Consider the following 21124-nt stretch of genomic DNA (forward strand, 5'->3'; position numbering starts at 1 on the left):
CCTTTCTCTCCCGCATTTCTCCTCTGTATGTGCCATATCCTCCATTCAGAGGCTTTTTCCCCCCTCTACCCAGCAAAGTCGGTGGTTTTGTGTTTGTCCTTTCTCAGATGTCCTCCCTTTCACTTCCTACCTCTGCTCCATCGGTGTGGCTGTGCTTTGTCCAGCTTTCTTCAATGCATCCACATTTCACCCATAGATTTGATGCTGAAAATGCCCCACGATGGCAGATGGAGCCTTTTGCTTTGGCACGGGAGATCCCCACCTCCCATACACAGAACGAGGCTTTGCAAGTGAGGACACTCACTTTTCAGGGTCTCTGAGGAGGATTGGCTCCAGGGTCGTTGGGGAAACCGTAGGGCTCTGCAACCAGTTTTGTAGTTGTGAGAACTCAGCAATCCTGTGAGCACCATGCAGAAGGGCTGACATCCGAGACCCTGCTGCTAATCGCAATGTCTGCGCCTCAGCCTCGTGAGCTATGTTAAGGATCAGACCACAGTCTCCTGGCGGCTGCGGGATATTATCTTATCCATTACTGTGCCGTTCTTGAGCTTGTCTGCATCGTATTCAGGGAGGGGAAGAAGCACTTACTATTAAAAGCAGATCGAGTTTGGATTAACTACTCTCCTTTCTCCAGTCTGCTGCATCATGTGCATCAACCCCCCTCACCGGCTGCCGGGAGACCCTTCAGTTGGAGTTATAGCCGGGCTGGTGGCGCGCCCGCATTTCTTCCTCCTGATAAAAATGTTTGACTAGCTCGGTTTTAATAACCTGTTTCCATATGAAGTGCTGCCGCCATTCATTTCAATGACACTTCAGGTTCTGACCGAGTGCTTTACTGGAAGGCAGCATAAGATCTTTAAGCAATCATGGAAGGGAAAGCAGAACTATGCTACTTGACCATAAAATGTATCAAGAGACACGAGAGCCGTGAAACACATTGCAGACAGCACGTTGTTGTTAACTAAGTGAGGACCACACCGGTAGGTTAAATTATCAGCCCCATGTGAAGTACACCTCCAGCTCAAGGGTTGTTGCTGAGTGCATACCCCTTCCTGCAATGACCTGTCACTACAATAGAAATACTTGCATATTTTCATATATAAGCAGCAAATGAGAGTGATATTATGATGTTATCCACTTGGAGGGAAAAGTGCCTTTTATCTATTATTTCCTTTGCATTTATTCTGCCTTTTAATCTCAAGAGTGCTTGCTGTGCTGGACAAATCCTATTTCAGATCTTGCAGCCTGAAATGGATTACTGCAACCAACACTTGAATTTTGGAGGCAAAAGGAGGCTGATTCTCTTGTTTTCCATGCTTCCTCTCCCCTCTCTTCCTTCATTTGAAATAACTGATGTCCCTGCTGTATCCCACAGCCTCTGACCCATAGAAGCTCACGTTCATGCCCATTGACAAAAAAAAAAAAAAGATGCAACCAGAACATGCTTTTGCAAAATGAGGCTCCCCAGCTGCCCGCTTTGCACTCTGAGCATCATGCTAAGGACTTAGAGTAGTGACAGAACTTCAGAGTCTCCCCAGTGTTTGCATGAGGTTACCAAGCCCTGGAAAGGACAACAACAAGGGAGGAGTGTGAGTAGCACCTGGGACGAAGCACAGTTAAAGACTGAAGGTGCTCGTTCACACCTGGATAGCAGGAATGACGGCTGGAGTTTTCCAAGCTCCCTGTATCCGTGAACAATTTCTGCCTCCATGGTAACAAAACAAAAATAAAATGCACTGTTTTCTTTCTACCTATCTCTGGAGGGGTGTCCCTCGTGTTTTTCTGCCGTGTCTTCATCAGGATCAGGAGGCTGTTTGCTGTGAACTTCTCCCTTCCTGAAAGAAATAGCAGAGATTTCTCTGTTTCTCTCTCTCAGGCTTGCTTTATACCAATTTCTGAAATTGTAGCTAAAGCCAAAGCAGTAAAAATACAACAGATAGTTGATGTATTGAAAAATTGATGAGAATCAAACATGATTGCTTCTTAAAAAAAAGATAAAGAATATCAGACTGTCTATTTGAAAAGAAAAAAAAAATCACTAAAAAAATAACCAAGGGGTTTCCCTCTCCTTCTTTAACAAAAAAGGAGTGTGGAGTCAGTGATTCAGTCTCCTGAGAAGTCACTGTTTTGCCTTGAGGGAGACCCAAATAATTTCCCTGTGAGATTTGGGAGTTGAAGGTGGTTTTTTTTATATACAAGAGTTTCATTCTTCTTCAAAACAGTTCTAGTTGAAGGAAAAAAAAAAAAACAGGAAGACACGATAATTAAATACGGAAAATTTCTGATGGGTGTCTTAACTGGAAAAAATGTCACATATGCAAGTCTGATTTGGAAAGGGATGTGAGACGGGTTGTTAGGACAGATAAGTCTTTCTGATGAATTACAGTGGCTTAGTGGCACCAAGAAGAAACTGAATACTCCTTGTTCTATTTTCTGGATGAATTAGTTTCTTCCCATCTGTTCCCAAGGATCAGTGACATTTTCCTAATACATCCATGGTTTTTTGACATATGCCTGTAGATAACTCAGTGTAATAGGAGCCCAACTTTAACCCATAACATGTTTTGTCTGTTGTCATCCTGGGTGCTGAGCCCCCACGTGTCCCCCTGGACAGGCACCAACGTAGGGTGAGATGAGTAGAGCCAGACCACCCCATGGCCTTGCTGGAACAGAAGCAGACACCACAAACCCATTATTTTCCTTCTAGTTTAACCAGTTCAAACCCCAGTTAAGGACATTACCTCTCTTCTGGAGTCGTTCATCGGCTTTCGCTTAATTCATGTCAAATTAGATCCCTTGTTAAATATGTAATGGAATAAGGTGGTTTTACAAGAACCTCAGGGTTACACACCAGCCATGCGAGGGGTAAGTAAATGCCAAAAGTAAAGCTGCCAGGGCTGGTTTAAGCCCATCTCTTTCTGTGTTTGTAAAAGGACGCGGTCATGGTGTTATAGACCTGGGAGGAGCATAAAGGCCCCTTCAATGTTATGTAGAGGCTGTTAACGGAGATGTAAGAGCACAGTAAGGATGATCTCACACCTCCTCTGCAAGGCATTGCCCTGATGCCCCCCACTCAGGAGTGTTGCAGGGGCTGAAGCTGATTCTCCACTGGAGATGCAAGAGGATCACCCTTTTCTGAGCATATGGATTATTTTGATAGAAGTGTCCCCTGACACCAGAGTAGCCACCAAGGAAGCGTTCGCTTCACACCCGAAAGGGCTTAGGCACTTGCATAGGGAGCTGGTTGTAAGGCTTATTTTAACTCGAATAAAGCCATGCATTTTCTCATCTTTTGTTCCCAGACACTGCTGATTGGTTTCACTGAAATGTTGATTAAAAAAACCCGATATCGCATCAAGACAGACACCATCATGAGAAATTTCAGCCCAACTGGCTCATGTTTAATAATGTGCATATGGCGTGCTAGCAGCATACAGGACAAGTCAACTAATTAAATTAGAGTGATTTTATTCGATAATTTATGGTTAGTTTTGCCAGGATTTCTAATAATACCACCGCTAACACAGAAATTTTAAAGCATCCTTGGAAACTCTGATTGAACTTTACTTAGATTAAGGGACTTGTGTAATTTCAAACTCCAGCCTCACGCACTTTGTTGATAAAACACAGGACTGCTTGGAGGTAAACGCACATCTGAAAATAAAAATGCAGGTGAATTTGCAAGAAGGTGGAGGAGGTGGAAAAAAATCAAGTCTCAGAAAATCTTCTGGATTATGTGGGTGACCTTCCCACAAGCAGCAGCAGAATACAGAAGAGAACCAACTATTGGATATTATTAAGGGTATCTCAGCACTGTGGGTTTCTTCTGTACTTAGCTGCTGCAGAAGCATGGGAAGCGTCTGAGTTAAAATTTGCAGCAATTCAAAATTCTGAAACAACTTGACATCTTAATTTCATATGTAAGAGTGGAGCTTTCACGGTGACTCCATTAGTCTATGGGAGAGGATAATTGTACTTTACCAGTTTAGAGGAAGGCACGTACTGGGGGATGAAGGACTTATGAACTTTAACAGTGCCTTTGAGAACTTGGAGAGAGAAGAACAAAACCAGGAAAGGTTTCCTCATTTTTCTTCCCCTAGCCGTGGAGGTTTAGAGAAGCGTGACTTATCTATAAATAAGGGGAATGTGTAAATAAAAAACCAGTCTCCAAACCTGAGCCTAAAACTGATCTTGGTGTTGCTTTCCATTGACAGATAACAAATATGCTCCTGCAGTCACTCTCAATGGGTTCATCTTTATTCTTGGAGGAGCTTATGCACGAGCAACCACCATCTATGACCCAGAGAAAGGCAATATTAAAGCAGGTCCCAACATGAACCACTCCAGGCAGTTCTGCAGGTGAGAAAAAAACATTAAAACTGAATTACCGGTGCCTTAACATTTTCTGCTGATATATAAGCTAATACAACCTAACAGTGAAAGGGAGAGGGGAAGGGAGGTGTGTACCGTCTGGGGGTTTTCCTCATCTCTTTTTTGTGCCTGTTCAGGGATGCAGAATTTCCCAAAGCGCACATTCAGGACCCTGCTATGGTTCTTGTGTCTCTTCGCATTCAGGCGTGATGGATTGGGGTGGGGAACGTGTGTTGGGCTCCTCCAGCAGACTACAGGAACACCGTTTTCCTAAGTTTGCCGTGTGTAACTGGAGGTTGATAAATACCTGCTGTAGGAGAGGCCATCAAAATATGGAACATGTTTTTTCTATATTAGTTAAAAGATCCTTGAAAGAAAAAAAAAAAACTGAATAAGCACCACATGCTGATATTAATTATTATTTATTACGTGCTTTTGATTGCTTCTTGGGCTCACTTCCCCGATCCTGGTCACAAGTTTAATAAACTTCCCAAATTGGCTGACAAAAATAAAACTTGGCACCCGTCACAGGTACTGGCAGCACTTAAAGGGCTTTCAAAAAGTATTACGTGGCTGTTAGAGAAAGAAGGGCTTGTTTCAGGCTTTATACAGTGCCAGCCCCTTGCAGAGCAGATCCCTGTGCTGGGGACTGGTTGAGCTATCGGTTTCATGGGGAAAAACTATTACTGGTCTGCAAACGCCACCCTAGGTGCTGGGAGAGGGTTTGTTATTGATGCCCGATGCGGCAGCATCTCAAAGCACTAAAGCAAAACCAGTTGTGCCGGGCGAGTGCCCAGGTGAGGGAGGAATAACAGCAACGGGGCAGCGACTGGGACCACAAAAGACCCTCATCTCCTGCCTGTTCAGCCAGCAGAGCTTCTCTTTGCCCCATGGGTATCCCCAGCCCCCATTCTATGGTGGCGTTTTAACTTGTTGCATTTAACTTTTGCTTTGGTGCAGGTGAGAAAATTCCTTTTTAAGAAAGCATGCTCGGTTTCTCTCTTCAGGCTGGGTTTTTTTTTCTGTTTTTCTCCTTTTTCCCCCCCCTTTTTTTATTAATTTAAGGAGCGCCCTCTCTTGGCTGCTGAAACATATTTTCTTGTAAGTAAAGGTGTTGGAGCAGCAGGCTCCATCCTGGGAGCATCCTGCACTAAGGTCAAGTCTTCCTTCTCTCTCCGCTTTAGCAGGAGGTGAAGTGGGATGAGGAGAAGCCTGCAGCGCTCAGGCAGCTGATGATAATATTTTTCTCCTGAAAACCACAAATAAAGGGTACAATGCAGTTCAGGATTAGATTCCTAACCAGTAAAATCAAAGGCAGGGGACTTGTACATCTGGTTAATTTCTGCATCTTCACACAGAGAGGGATGAGCTGATCTTTAAACATCTCTGTTTTGTAACACTTAACAAAAATCTGTTAATTAACTCTCTGGAATACACGATAAGAGTGCATTGCATGAGTGATTTCAACCAGGGGGTCTTGGCTAAGCATCTCACCTGAAAACTTCCCAGCATCTCTAACGTGAAGGGATGCTTTGCTGTGCACCTCACAGAAGGCAACCCAGTGAGATACCTTGTGATGGACCAAGGACAGTAAACCAGTGACCTGAATATTAGCTTCTGCTTAGGCGTCCTGATAAACTGGCTTTTCTTGAGTAGAATACGACATCTGTCAGTAAAAAGTCACTTCAAATTTTTAAACGATTTCTTTTTCCGAAGCCTAAAGCGACAGCGGAAACCTACATTTATAGAGGGATAGTCACTGAATAAAAACTTCAGTACATCCTAAACGGATGCCAAAAAGGGCACAATTTCAAACATTCTTAAATGTGCTGGGGAAAATATTTCAGCAAAATGAAGTATAAAACCTATGGCAGAAACTAAATAAATCGGTATGTATGGAAGCAGGGAAAATGGGAGTTTGGCAGAAACAAATTGATTAAAAACTGGCTACTGGCTACTAAGGGATAATTGGAGTAAAAAAGAAAGGCATTTAAAACATTTGGGGACCAAATTTGTTATTGCATTTGGTTATAAAACCGTTGCTGATGAAGGCAGCACAGTGATCGCATGGATATTTCTCATTTGTATTTGGAAGGACACGACAAGGTTTGGTTCCATATTCTGCTGTGAGGGGCCAAAATCGGTCACTGCTGGCAGCAGGGAAAACTGGGGCTTTGGAAATTAAGTTCTCACATCAGGCAATGCGGCTGTCTTAGACGCAGGCGTCTTTAGAGTCTTCGCTGAGGAGCTGATTGAATGACTAATGTTGACTTTTAATGACTCTTACAGTTCAGGATGGATCAGGGCACTGCCAAAGTGTTTCCGTGTTTTGAAAAGGTGAAAGGGAGAATTTCAGTGAAGCAATTAATTTCGCAAAGTACCAACATCAGGCTAAGTGGTCTCACTTAGCCTCACGTTGGTCCTCTGAAAAAAAAAAAACAAAGTGGTTAATTTGGGATTTCATCAACAAATAACTAGATGCTAATAATATAATGAACCGCAATTGATGCACTTTCCTGGAAGATGGGTCTTTTTAAACCAACCTGTTGTCTTTTGCTTTTTTGGGGGGGAAATGGTGAACTTTGCTTTGTTTTTTAATAAAACACGCCTGGCTGCTAAAGACAACTGTGATGCTATAATATACTGCAATTTCTCTAAGGTATTTGGCTGGTATTATATGGAATTAACAAGGCACACATTAGAGAGATTAAATCTGCTTCACTGACAGATCTCAAAATGTATTTGTTAATGAGAAGATATAATTGAGCAAGGCCACTGGTAGCAAGCATTGATTCTTCTTCAGTGCTGTTTCTTACCAACAATCCAGGTAATAGAAAATCTCCCCTGGTAAAGGCTGCACGTGGCATAACACTCGGTGGGTAAAAAAATTTTATAGAAGGAGCTGTTTTAGCCAGTTACCTGCGTGTCTCGCATAGACGGTCTCAAGGTAGCAGCGGTATTTTAAATGCAAAGTAATAGATGGAGGGAGCACAATCACAACAGCCCCGCTCCCCTTAGAAATACAGGCACTCAGAGGAGGACATAAAGGAGGCCACTCAGAGCTGCACAACACAAACTCTCATTGCAGTGCGGTGGATAAAAGGTCAGCGTGATGTTGAATATACAGTATGAGTCCTCATACCGAAATGAAAACAAGTTGAACCGGGGAAGAGAGAGGGTGCTGCTGTGTACGGCGCCGGCGAGATGAATGCAGGTCTTGGGTCCACGCATCAACCTGTGGAAATACCAGCAGAGGTTCAAAGGAACGCTGCAAAACTGACCCCGGGTTGCAAATCAAATCTTTGACATGAAATCTAAGGAGTTTATCAAAGAAAGGCTGAGAGGTGATTTGATCACTGGGAGCAAATGGAAAAGCTTTCAGTCTCTCAGACAAAGGCGTAGCGGGTTACGAGGGCTCGAAAGTCAAGTTACACCTCTCAGCCTTGAAGTGAGGCACTTTCCCAACAGCAAGGATAATTAAACAGCAAGGGAGGGGGCGATAGCACCAGCACTCGGTGTTTTTAAGAGAAGGTTAGATATGTTTCCAAGCCGGATGCTGTCTGGGGAGAAGTCCATGACCTGCATAAATACAAGCTCAGATTAACTAAGCACAGAGATCCCTCCCTTCTGACCGTAGCCTATGAATCTATATATTCTTTGTTCCACTCATTAGCATGGATCACAAAAAAAAAACATGGTTTAAAAGCAGCAACATAAACAACTTAAAAATTAACTGCATGCTATTGATCTCTTCTCACCAGGAATCATTCGATACTGAATTTTCTGGGAAAAATCTTGACCGCGTCACGTTTATTTTTATCTGCACCGTTTGTACATGTTAGTGACTAGGGAGCATGATGGCTTTGAGCACGGGGAAAAAAAAATGTGTGCGACATCGGCCGCGTGTGAAAAATTAAAGGTCCATTCAAATAGTTTGAATATCAAGTTAAATTACTTTTAATGAAAAATGCAAAATGAAAAATAAATGGTTTGGTTCTCCAGCTCGCAGTGAACAAAAGAGCAATTTGAGCATCATTTTCAGATTAAGCCCAGGGAGTCGAAAAGAAATTTGTGTTGACCTAGAATTAACCCTTTGAAGGCTGGTGCCAAAAGGGCAAAGAGCAATAATATGCCTGAAGAGTTTTAAAATTCACTGAGAGTTCACACACGGGTCTTGAACATCTTCTGTGCAATATGTGAGGGTGAAGGAAATGTTTGGCATTTCCCAAACACTAGGCAAGCGTGACCTGTTTGCCACCACAGCCCCTATTTCAGTTTGGCAGCCCCTGTGTTCGTCTGCGGGATCTTTGGTGGCAGAGCCAGCATCCAGCAGGCTTGAGGAGCCAGGACGATCGCTCCTTGCTCTGCCAGACATTTCCTTCCAGGAAGACTCGCAAAGACTCCCCACCAGCTCTGGCAAGTCCTCCCTTTGCAGGCAGGCGTTCTCCCTTCCCACCATGCCCTTCAAGGGTTTATTTCTCCACAAGTAAAAAGAATACCAAATGCCTTTCTGCGCGTGATTAAAAATTCCATATTCTGCTTGCTTAGGATGCAGGCGGCGTGCAAACAGGCGTGTGCTGCAGAGAGCCTCCACGGGGCAACAGCGGCAGCATGATGGTGCCAGCAATAATTCCAGAGCAGCTAATTTAGTACCAGCAATTCCCAACAGACACCAGAAAAGCATTTTCTTCCTCCTCCTCCTGACTGTTAACCAGTAAGATTTATTAGATGGTTCTGCCGAATGGAAATCTTTAATAAAACTTCAACTCGGGCTGAACGGCACAAAACCAGGGTTGGTTTCTAGGTTTCCTTTTTTCCCCTCTTCTTTTTAAATAAGCCCTTGTTTTTGAACAGCGAGGCATGGTGACTCCTGTGCTTAACTACGAGGCGTTGCTAATGTTCTGCACCAGCCGCAGACTCCCCCCTGCCGATTCCTTTCCTCTTTGCAAAGTTTGTGATAACTCCAGGCACTGGAAGGGGTTAGAGCGCAGCTTGTTTGGATGGATATTCCCAGGTGAAGCTATTACGGAGCAGGGTTCCTTAACAGCCCCACGCTTCTCGAGCCCACAGACGTAAAGGCTGGTCTGCTCAGCAGGCAGCGTTAGCAGCTGGGAGTGTTTGTGGTCCAGAAAGGAAAACTGAAATCTTCCAGCATGTCTGAAAGGAGATGTGTGGCAGGGACTGTGCTCCAAGGACAGCAGATGAGAACTGCCTCACCAAGCTAATAGCAATAATTCCTGTAGCGGTTGATGACATGAAGGATTTCGGTGTGCATTAAAGCGTAACTGATACAGACAGAGCACTCGGGCCGTTACTGATGTGTGATGGACTTTGGAATAAAACAGCGCTGGTTTTCAGCAACAAATAATGATGCCACATGATGGTTTTGGATCATTAGCAAGGTAAAGTGCTCATGGAGTAGGGGAGAATATAGCTGGAGCTTGGCCAAAACACCCACACTAATAATCCCGCTCCAAGAAGTAGCATGATATCCTCCTAATTGACCATGACTAATCTGGATCCTCATTTATCCATCTCATTGTAAAGATGACACCTCTGGCAGCCCAGCACAGCCACCCGAGCTCGAGTCCTCCCTCTCAAACGTAGCAACCTGGCTGCCAGCGTGGCCGCAAATAACCACAGAGGTTGGTGACACAGCTACCAAACGCGGGACGACACCTCAGCACCCTGAGCACCACCATGCACGGGGACGGCAGCGATGCCTTTCACTTCGCTGTTGCAAACCACCATGTGGTTTTCACTCAGAGGTCCCTGGTTTAAGCAAAAGCTTATGGGACACTCAGAGCTCCTTCCTGCGGTAGCTGGTTCCCTACAGGCTTTTCTTATCCTAGCACATACTCCCCCTACTCACAGAATCATAGAATCATAGAATAACCAGGTTGGAAGAGACCCACCGGATCATCGAGTCCAACCATTCCTATCAAACACTAACCCATGTCCCATAGCACCTCGTCCACCCGTGCCTTAAACCCCTCCAGGGAAGGTGACTCAACCCCCTCCCCGGGCAGCCTCTGCCAGTGCCCAATGACCCTTTCTGTGAAGAATTTTTTCCTAATGTCCAGCCTGAACCTCCCCTGGTGGAGCTTGAGGCCATTCCCTCTTGTCCTGTCCCCTGTCACTTGGGAGAAGAGCCCAGCTCCCTCCTCTCTACAACCTCCTTTCAGGTAGTTGTAGAGAGCAGTGAGGTCTCCCCTCAGCCTCCAAGCATCGTTCACTTCCACTTCCAGTAAAGCCCTCCTGAAATATTAGAGTAGGAAGGAAATTCATCCACTGGTAAATGCAGGGATATTTCTGTTTCTAAGCAGATTCTGTGTCTCTCTAACTGATAATATTTAATAACCTTTATGGAACTACTCCAAATAAATTAGCGAGCACATGTGCATGCATAGGCAGGAGTGGTGAGGGAAAGGAGCTTTGTTTGTTGGCTCAGAAGATATTAAGTTTCAGGAAATCAAAACAACATGCTAATTCAGCTGTTTCAAATCTCTTTTACAACCCTAGACTTTACAATATAGGGGTTTTTTTTTTTCTTTTTTTACCATTTCCTGATAAGACTGATGTGATCTTTAGGACTAAGCAGGAAATTTTCAACTAATAATAATCAAAATTTTAAAACTTTGCTGGTCTCTTTTGCATCTCACCATCACGACTGGGAGAGAGAAGGGATGGAGCAGGAGCTCCCAGGTGCTTGACTCTCAAACAGTACAGAAGAGAGGTGCTGACGTCCTCTGCTTCCATATTAGTGGCCATCAGGAGGCTTTCCCTATAAGATGCTTTGAATCTCTTGGTGGGAAGGTGGCCACCAAGTGAATGGCAGCTGAGGTGCCTGAGCAGGGGCTCTGGCTCGTGTGTGCCGAGCCCTGGTGGTCCATGCAGAGCTGGAGCACAGGTAGGACAGGGTTTGCAGACACATCAAGTTGTTGAGCAGGCAGCGAGGTTGATGCTCAAGCGTGAGTTAAGAAGTTGATTAAAGAGCAGGGCAAAGTCAAATGCAGCAATGAAGGCAAGTCAGATCCTGGGCTCATCTGCAGGGGCACTACTAGATTAGATAAAGGTGCGATCATCCCACTTGTCAGGCTGCACCAGGAGTGCTGTGTCCACTTCTGGGCCACACAACTCAAAAAAGACAAGGACAGACAGGAGCGGGTCCAAAGGAGGCCCGTGAGGATGATCAAAAGGCAGGAGAACCTGCCCTACAAAGAAAGACTGAAGGAGTTAGGTCTTTTCTACCTGGAGAACAGAAGGTTCAGAGGGGACCTCACACTATTCCAGCACTAAAAGGTGGCTACAAAGAGGAGAGAGTCTTTGTCTTCACAAGGAGCCACATGGAGAAGGCAAGGCACAACGTGTACAAGTTGCACCAGGAGAATTTTTATCTCAATATAAGCATTTTTACAGTGAAACAATCATCCACTGGAACAAACTCCCTAAGGATGGAGCGGAGTCCTATCTCTGGAGGTATTCAAGGTGCAATTAGACAGGGTGCTAGATTATCTCATATACTTTCCCCTTCTCACAAAAGGTTGGACCAGGTGTTCAAGAGCCTTCCAGCCTGGGCTGTTCTATGATTTTATGATTCAGTGATTCCCTTTGTCCATTAAGGCCTTTAATTGACCAGCTGTCAGTGAGGAGTGCTCTCTGCCACCTGTTTGCTCGTGCTGGAGAAGGACTGCAAGGTGGATGGGCAGAAAGGAGATGTAAAGGGTGTTCAGATTACACAAGCACTCCGGTGGCGGACAGCCTGGTGCCCCTCAGCCCCGCTGTGATTTTCTGAGGAGCATGATTCATAGCTTTGTGGAGGTCAGCAGATGGTGGCAGTGTCAGGGGATCGACCCTGCTCATGGTTTGGGCAGTGAAGGACACATTGACACCTCGGGTGACTCAGCTGCAGGTCTGTAGGTGAAGCCTCTAGTAAGCAGCAGTAATTACCTGGGGAGTGGAAAGCAGGGTTGTTAGGAAAACGCTGAAACTTATTTTCCTGGAAGAGTGGATGAAGTGACTTCCATTTTGATGCCGATTACCGTCACCCTGGCTGTTCTGCTGGAGAGATGGAAGTCAGGCTGCTCCTTAGCTGAGGATGTCACTGCCCCTGAAGTTGCTGGAGGCTTTGTGTCTCCACAGCAAGGCTCTGCAGCTCAGAACTTCCTTCCTTCCCAGGCTCTGACAGCCTGTAATCATTTCATCTCTCAGGATTAATGGCACCAAGCAATAAACTCGCATCCTAATTATTGTAATTATTTCTTTCTTTGTACGTCAGCCTTGGTAATGATGTTTTTACAGCTGATGGGATGGAAAGGAGGGGAGAAAAGAAATATTGTCACAGTAATGAAGAGGGAGCAATGAGCATACTGCTTTCCACTGACTTTCCTCAAGGTTTTAGAGCCCACTTGAGTTTCCTGTTCCCTAATGTCCCAGGAATTCATAGAATCCTAGAATGGTTTGAGTTCAGAGACACCTTAAAGCCCATCCAGACACCTCCCACTGGCCCAGGCTGCTCCCAGCCCCATCCAACCTGGCCTTGAACCCCTCCAGGGATGGGGCAGCCAGAGCTTCCCTGGGCAACCTGGGCCAGGGCCTCCTCACCCTCAGTGTGAAGAATTTCTTCCTAATGTCTAATCTAAATCTCCCCCTTTGCAGTTTAAAGCCACTACCCCTTGGCCTGTCATTACGTGCCTTTGTAAAAAGCTTTCTTGTAGCCCCCTCCAGGTCTTCCTGGAGCCTTCTCTTCTCCAGGCTGAGCAAGCCCAACTCTCTCAGCCTGTCCTCACAGCAGAGGTGCTCCAGCCCTTGGATCATTTTCATTGTCTCCTCTGGACCTGTCCCAACAGTTCCATCTCCTAATTATGTTGAGGATTCCAGAACTGGACATGGGACTCCAGGTGGAGTCTCGTGAGAGTGGAGTAGAGGAGGATAATCCCCTCCCTCCCTGCTGCCCGCGCTGCTCTGGATGCAGCCCAGGACACGGGTGGTTTCTGGGCTGTGAGCACACATTGCCAGCTCGTGCCGAGCTTCTCATCAACCAGCACCCCAAGTCCTTCTCCTCAGGGCTGCTGTCAATCACATCATCCCCCAGCCTGGTTAGAAACTGCAGATTGCCCCCACCCAGGTGCAGGACCTTGCACTTGGCCTTGTTGAACCTCCTGAGGTTCTCACAGCCCCACTCTCCAGCCTGTCGAGGTCCCTTCGGATGACATCCCGTCCTTCTGGCGTGACAACCACACCACTCAGCTTGGTGTCATCTGCAGACTTCCTGAGGGTGCACTCGATCTCACTGTCTCAATTAGCAGTGATTGTCCTAATACTGCAAAGTGGCAGCAATCAAGGACTAAATTCCTAATTGATCTTAAGTATCTACCTGCCACTTTAGCCTTGGAGATGTCTGAATGTCTCCAAAGTCCCGCTGCGTACTTCGAACTGCCTGTTTCTTGATAGCAGGAATAGCTCCCTGTTTCTCTGAACCCCAGGCATGACTCACAAGCTGAGCGTTATGCCAATCTTATCTCGGGGAATTGCATACGGAGGGGGCAGAAGTTACTCTAATCACATTTAAAATTCATGAAGCTTTTCAGAGGGTGGCATTCAGCATCCATTTCTTCCCCAGCACATTAGCACCATGACGGGAGGCTACAGCGCTGAGCCTCTTGTCACAGCTGCTGGGCAGGAATTTCTTTCAGTGCTGTAGTTTCTGGGCTTGAGATGAACCCAGATCCTTTGGTGAAGGTGAGCTTGGCTACTCAGCTGCTCGACACGGGCAGCAGCTCTGGTTTAGAGTAGCTGCTACTAAACATGCCGCAGCGGAGGCTTTACTAGGAGAAACATGGGCTGCTAAGATACTACACAGGAATTATAGAATGGTTGGGGTTGGAAGGGACCTTAAAGATCATCCAGTTCCATCCCCCATGCCATGGGAAGAGACTCCTCCCACTGGACCAAGAATTTGTAAAGCACCCACGACTCGGTTTAGAGCCCTAACCGTACCTGTCCACTGCTAAACCATAGTCCTGAGCACCTCATCTCCCTGTCTTTTAAACCCCTCCAGGGATGGGGACTCCTCCACCTCCCTGGGCAGCCTCTGCCAGGGCCTGGAACCCTTTCAGTGAAGACATTTTTCCTGATGTCCAATCTGAACCTGCCCTCGTGCAACTTGAGGCCATTCTCTCTCATCCTATCGTCTGTCCCTTGGGAGGAGAGACCAACAACCACCTCACCACAACCTCCTTTCAGGCAGGTGTAGACAGGGATGAGGTCTCCCCTCAGCCTCCTTTTCTCCAGGCTAAACACCCCCAGGTCCCTCAGCCACCTAAGGGAGCGAGCAGTAAGCGTGGTAACAGCCGCTAAGTTCCTCTGCTGTGCTGGTGTGAGGTGCTACCCTCTACACTAGCATGGTAAATAAAAACTTAGCTGAGGCCGTTTGTGGGCACTGGATGTTGATCATCAACACTGATAGAACCAGCGCCAGGCCCCATGTTCTTCTAATTGCCCATTATTGATCGTTGTGCAGCCAGATCTTTCTTGGGGATCTTGTCTTTATTTGGGAGTGTGGTTTTTCCCACTTCACCTAACAAAATAGCTAAATTAACCCATTTGGAATTCTTTTTTAGCGCCATATCAGCATTTCATTAGAGAACCAAGGCAGCAAAGCTGCTCTGTACTGCAATCCGTCTCTTGACACTGGACCCTCTTCTGCCTAGCACATCCCAAACCATATCCTGATTCAGATAAGCTTCCATCTCCTGCAGCTTCACTATCGAGAAAACAAAGTGAAACACAGACCACAACCACTACTGCTGCTTTCTAAACGCTTACCCTGCTGGTTTCAGCAGCCCCTCGGTCACATCAGGGTTGTTTCAGCATGGAGAGGGACCATCCTCCCCCCTCCCCATGCCATATTTTGCAAGCTGTAATTCCTAGCCTTCCTTCGTTTTAAGTAGTAACTCGTTCCAATACAGAGATGGGTCCTCCCCCCCACCCCCCCAGCAAATATCTTAGTCTTAAACAGTGGTTTAATTTGCACGTTTATCTGATTTACTGGGTCACCTGGTCCCGCCACCTCCGCTGCCTTCTGGCCGTAGGGACCTCATCCCTGGCACGAGTCCCTGCCGGGCAGTGCCTCCCTGCCACCAGCTCCGTCTCCTTTGGAGCTGGGCTCGTTTCTCTTTCAGAGCCGTCTTTCAGGATGACACTTGCTTTACTCAAGTCCTCCCTTCTTCCCCATTTCTCCCTGACGTCTCAAAAATAATTACCAGTGGTTCAGTAAGTTCATTAGCAAACTCCCTCAGGACCCTGGGCTATGTATCATCCAGCCCTGCTGATTTGTGGATAGGCTCTAATCAAGTGTTTCAAGTCTCTCTCTCCTTCCTCCTCCTTTCAGATTAACAGTTATTTTGACAAGATTCTCATTATTTCCTATTTCCTGGCGGTACCCAGGGACTAGGCTTATTTGAGTCCTCACTGTTGTCATTGTGGGTTTATTTTTAACCTCGGGCTCTGCTTCTCCGCAAGGACATCAGAGTTTTGTGTTCTTCAGAAGCACGTGGCTCCATCGGTGCCATTTTAGTCTCGGTTCATCCTGGGTCTTCCAGAGCTCTTTTGCCTTTATCACTTTTCATTCTTCTTCTTCCCACTGCTCCAAAATTAGCTAGAAGAAATAGCTTTGCTTTTCCAAGTCTATGGGATTACTACCTTTCTTCACCTTCTTAGATCCAGGTCACCTTTTTGGCTGCAACTAATTTCTTGTCCTCCTCTCTTCCTTCTTTTTCTCCTTGCTGTCCTCCGACATGTAGACATTCTCCATTTTCCTTCCCAATGTAACCACCCAGCTGCCTGTCGTCCTTCTGCCCTTTCCAGGGACACACGCAGGAGCCCAACCCCTCGTTGTCTGTCTTCGTTAGCACAAAGTGAGTGTCGTGCCCTGCACACGATTGCTGGAGAGGCCAAGGGGTTGAGTGGAAGGAGGAAGGAGGAAGAGATGAGGCCAAAGGGCAATTTTTCTTTCAAATACCTTTCGCACCTGTGTGCCGTCCCTCCCATCAAGAATCTACAGACCCTGAGCTCAGCCCAGCCTCATTGTCCTTGATTCATGACCTGTCTGAAGAACTGTCTAAAGCCGAACAATTCTGCTTTTAAAAAGCATTAAGCATTTTTGTCTTCTTCAGCTGCCCAGCCATCAGACTTGTGTGCTCCAGGTGGAGCTACATGGGTGTCCTTGGGTGGACAAGGAGGACAAGTCAACAGGATCTCCAGGCACCCGCACCAGAGCTTGACCACAGACAGGGCTGAAGCAACAGGGTATTTCTCAGAGGCTTTCTCCCCTTTTCGGCATCCGTCGATAATTAGAAGAGTAACTTGAAGCAAGGGTTTATTCCCAAGGCAGCAGAGACTTTGAATTGTTTGGATTGCTTTGCATGTGCCTGGTGTTACAGGGACGTGTCATCCTGCTACACTTCCTGCAGATCCCATGTGTGGCCTGGAGAGACATCTTACTTGGACTAATTTCTTTAAGTTAGAGACATTTACCCTCATGGCAGGAACACAAAAAAAAAGGATTAATTTTGGGGAGAGAGTAGAGAAATGCCCAAATGGCTTCATAAAGTCAAGAATAAAAGGTAAAGTCATAGTTTACCTGTTGTTACTAAAGACTAGATTTGTTGCAAGCCTAAAAAGAAAGTTGTTGGATAATAAGACTAACTAAAACTTCCTTTTTTTTTCGTACAGCGCTGTGGTTCTGGATGGAAAAATTTATGCCACTGGTGGGATCGTTAGCAGCGAAGGACCTGCCCTGGGGAACATGGAAGCCTACGACCCTAAAACAAATACATGGACACTTCTACCAAACATGCCCTGCCCTGTTTTTCGACACGGCTGCGTAGTAATCAAGAAGTACATTCAGAGCGGCTGATGATACCCAGGAGCTGATGGAGAACTGTTGGTACCTGTTGAAAGCAGGCAAGAAGAATACTCCTACTTAAGAAACAAAAGCAGCAAAGCCAGCCAGTGAACATATTGCTCTAAAGTCTTGAATAGTGTCTACATTGAATGTAGAAAAATCATCCTCACCTTTTGGTGAACGAGGAGCAGAGAGCTCCGTGCTATGTAAGATATTGTAACTTAATAATACAAGGGTGTCACTAGATGTTATAGTGGCACTTGTTCTGGACGTCGGCTTTTGGTCAGCCCAGGTGCAATAGAATTTCACATATTTTTTAAGCTGGGGAAGAGAGGAAAAAAAAAAAAATCTGCATTTTACTTCTAGAGCTCAAGCTTGATTCTTAAAATAACCATGCAGATTAGTTTTACTATTACACTTTAGGCATCAATCTATTTGAAAGGTCAAAGTGTCCTTACCACTTTGATTCCTGCATTTGTTTTTAACAAATACATGCTTTTCAATACCAATGACTGAGAGGAATCTTGTGTGACAGATGGCTTACATCGATGTCAGTCTTCCATCAGCTCAAACAACTATTTCAGTTCTCTAGAGCAGAGCCCAGAAGGGGGGTGAGGTGGGGGCTGGGGAGAAGAAGAGTAGCCATTGGTAACAAAATCCATGTAAAACGCTGAAAAAACAAGGTCTGTTGGGCTGTTTGAGTTTCTGCTCCTGGCGATACTTGTGTGGGCACGTGTGGCCGTGCCCGCAGGGGAAGGGGGGAACTTTCCAAACCTTTTTCTTCCCCGTTTCTGCTGATGAATGAACTTGGAGTGCTCGATTCCCGTAATGCAAAGAGAAAACGCTTTCAATTCCAGAGGCATTCTCCTTCACTTCTGATCGGGATCGCATTAAAACACAAAGCGTTGTGTGGGATTTCCACGTGTTCATCAAAGGGAGAAGATGCCTCCTGTCATGGCTATGCACTCAGTTTTGGCTCTCAACCAAAATTCCTTACGTTGGGATTATACGCCACTATCTTTTATGTAAAGTTTGAGAAGTATTTTTTATTTTACTTTATTTTTCAAGTTTCCCCATAGGCGTGGAAACCTTAAACTTCTCTTATTTACAGCTTTTAAACACACGAGTTTAAATCCCATGGTAGCAAAATGCATAGACTTAAGCCCAGTACAAGAGACTTAAAAGGATTACTATGTAGAGTTGTAAGTATATGCACAGCACAGGGGTTATATTTTTATATATATTAAAATATTGTCTATCCAGAGAGCATTGTGATGTGGAAATTCTTTATAAATTTATACATGAAAGGATCAAGTGGGAGGTGGACCGGGTACCATAGAGGGGGCTGGGGAAAGAATCTTCGAATTCACCAGTAGGAAGCACCCCCAAGCTACAGCTTTGTCTGATTTCTTTCGAAGTAGTGGGAAAGAAAGTTGCCATACTTGCCTTTGCAGACTCCAATCCCAAATGCCATGCCAGTAATTCCAGAAGGAAGGTCCTCTGCAGGGCGTGGGTGAGATCTTACAGTCAATGTCTAGTTGAATTTCATACCAAATACGCTCATCTTTTTATACGGAGGGAGGTCTGCCTACGGCTTAGGGGAAATCGATGCAGATGGTTCGCTAATCATCTTATTTTATTAATAATCGTTTATAAAAGGAAAAAAAAAAAAGAAATTTGTATCTTGCAGTATTTAAAGAAAAAGTGCTAAAGTCAGCAGAGTCACGCGAGGGGGTGACTCGAGTCTCTCATTTTGACAGTGAGGTTCCAGCCTTTGTTATGCAGTTGTTTTATTTATTCTTTAAAGAAACAAAATAAGCACAACGAAATTATATACTATGTCATTTAAAGTATTTTATGTCAAACAGGGTGCAAGTGTGAACCTAAAGATTGGAGCACAAGTTTCTAACTGCCTGGGGCAGGACTAATTTTAGTGTTGTTGTGTGTCTGCCTCCAAAGGAGGTGCTACCTGTCAGCAAGACCTAAACACATTCAACATTTCCAATTTAGCTTATTTCTTCATTTCTCACACTGGAACAAAACTGGCTATTTCTGTGAATAATATTAAAAACAGGGTTATCTGTAATGGTATTGTATATAGTTTATGTTTCCTGTTAAGTTCTTGTTATATTATAATAAATATATTTATAGATCTAGATTCAGCATCCAGGTTGGATTAATTTTGTCACGACTGACACTGCATGAACGGCGACTTCAGGTTTCATCCCAGCCATGGGTGAAAATGGGTTCATTCCATCCCACTCCTGCAAATCCAGAAAGGTCTTGCTAATATTTAAGTGCTTGGTAGCTTCCAGAGTACTCCCAGTCTCCCTCCCAAAAGAATTCTTAGAACTTATTTTGGATTTTATTCAGCAAGACTATTTCTTCTTCATGGATTTTCTCAAACTTAAGTAAAGAACAAAAGGGCTCAAGGTAATTTGGGGGTTGGAACTAGATGATCTTTAAGGTCCCTTCCAACCCAAACTGTTCTATGAGTCTATGGTAATTTAGGAAGCCATCTTGAGAAAAAAAAATGCTGAAAATCAGCTTTGTTTTTGTTTTCTTTGTTTGGTTGCTTTGATTTTGTTTTATTTCAAATGGAAGTTGGGATTTGCACTGCGCTGCTGCTGCAGTGTTTGAAAGATGAAAGCCATTTTTGCCTTATGGTCAAAATTCCTTCGTATCCAGAGTGGGAGCTCAGTAACTCGCTGGCTGCATCTTTCAGAGAGCACTTAAGTGCAGCCGTTCGTGGTTTCTTTGATGTTTTATTAGGGGGGTTATCTGGTAGTTGTAAAAGCGGATACGGAACAAAGAGGAGCCAAATATAATCCATCGTACATTCCACTGCAGAGGAACCTTGCAGCTGGGTCCTTGGAGGCAATATCTGTTGGACACATTAACAGGAATAGTCTAACACGCATTGAAATTGTCTCTGGTTCTCGCCGCATACATCTATGGGAGTATTTAAAAGCACGAAGCGCGGTTCTTCAACATTTTAGTTCAGGCTTAGTGGCTCAGGTCAAAGAACCTGTGAAGATTACGAAAAGCCCCGCGATTCAGCGTTACACGATAATCCCCACCAAGTGGAATGAGTTGCCAACCTTTTCATCAGCGCTCCGCCAAGATCTCTTACTCAGCACTAGTCAATAATACTTGGTAGGATGAACAAGACACAGGCTATTTGCTTTACTTGTATGGGGAAATTATTTTAGTTCCCCTCGGGGAAGCTGGCTGAGCGCTTTTGCCAAATGAATCGTGCACGTATCTGCTCGGAGGTTTGTTTTTTTTTTTCTTTTTAAAAGCTTTAAGAAATTCAGGGGACAGGCTGGCTCAGCAGCCTGGGAAGGATAAAAACTGGCTCACCTGGGAGGGAGAGCGATCTCCGAACGGGGCCGGTGGCTGCGTTCAGGTAATCACCCACCCCTGACAATTTACTCCAGTCATCCTCCTCCCTCCCGTTGTTTCATCTCGCGGCAAACACGCTGTACTAATAAAACCTCAGCAACCTTCTCTTTTAATTAACTGCAGCTAGGTGTTAAGGCTGAGCTTAGCCCGGTGCAATCGGAGCAAGCTAATTAGAGCGCTCGTTACGCTTCAGCTTGCCCTTGGTGGAGTCCAGACAAACCGAGTGCAGACAAGCACCAGGTTTCCGCAGCTGCAGGGATTAGCCGCGAGAGGAGCCAGAGCCCGCGCTCGCTGCCTGACTTTGCGAGGACCATTATGTTCACTCAGCAGAGACAGCGAAGACAACAAACCGCTTCAAGTACTTTAGCCACCCGCCCGGCTTCTTGTGAAGAACGTCTCTGGGAGTTGGAGCCGATCCCAGAGCTTTCCTCAAATGCAAGG

General features: G+C 45.4%; 1 protein-coding gene across 2 annotated transcripts in view; it reads left to right on the forward strand.

Moving 5' to 3' along the window:
* Positions 1-18710, forward strand: part of KLHL29 (kelch like family member 29) — a 406051-nt gene extending 387341 nt beyond the window's left edge. For both annotated transcript variants that reach the window (XM_069850743.1, XM_069850744.1), the window contains 2 exons: positions 4215-4359; positions 17107-18710. In XM_069850743.1, the coding sequence (XP_069706844.1) occupies positions 4215-4359; positions 17107-17290 (329 nt within the window). In that variant the 3' untranslated portion in view covers positions 17291-18710. The remainder of the gene's footprint in view (positions 1-4214; positions 4360-17106) is intronic.
* Positions 18711-21124: the final 2414 nt, after the last annotated feature.

This window comes from Phaenicophaeus curvirostris, chromosome 2 (genome assembly GCF_032191515.1).
Source record: "Phaenicophaeus curvirostris isolate KB17595 chromosome 2, BPBGC_Pcur_1.0, whole genome shotgun sequence".
Taxonomy (NCBI): Eukaryota; Metazoa; Chordata; class Aves; order Cuculiformes; family Cuculidae; genus Phaenicophaeus; species Phaenicophaeus curvirostris.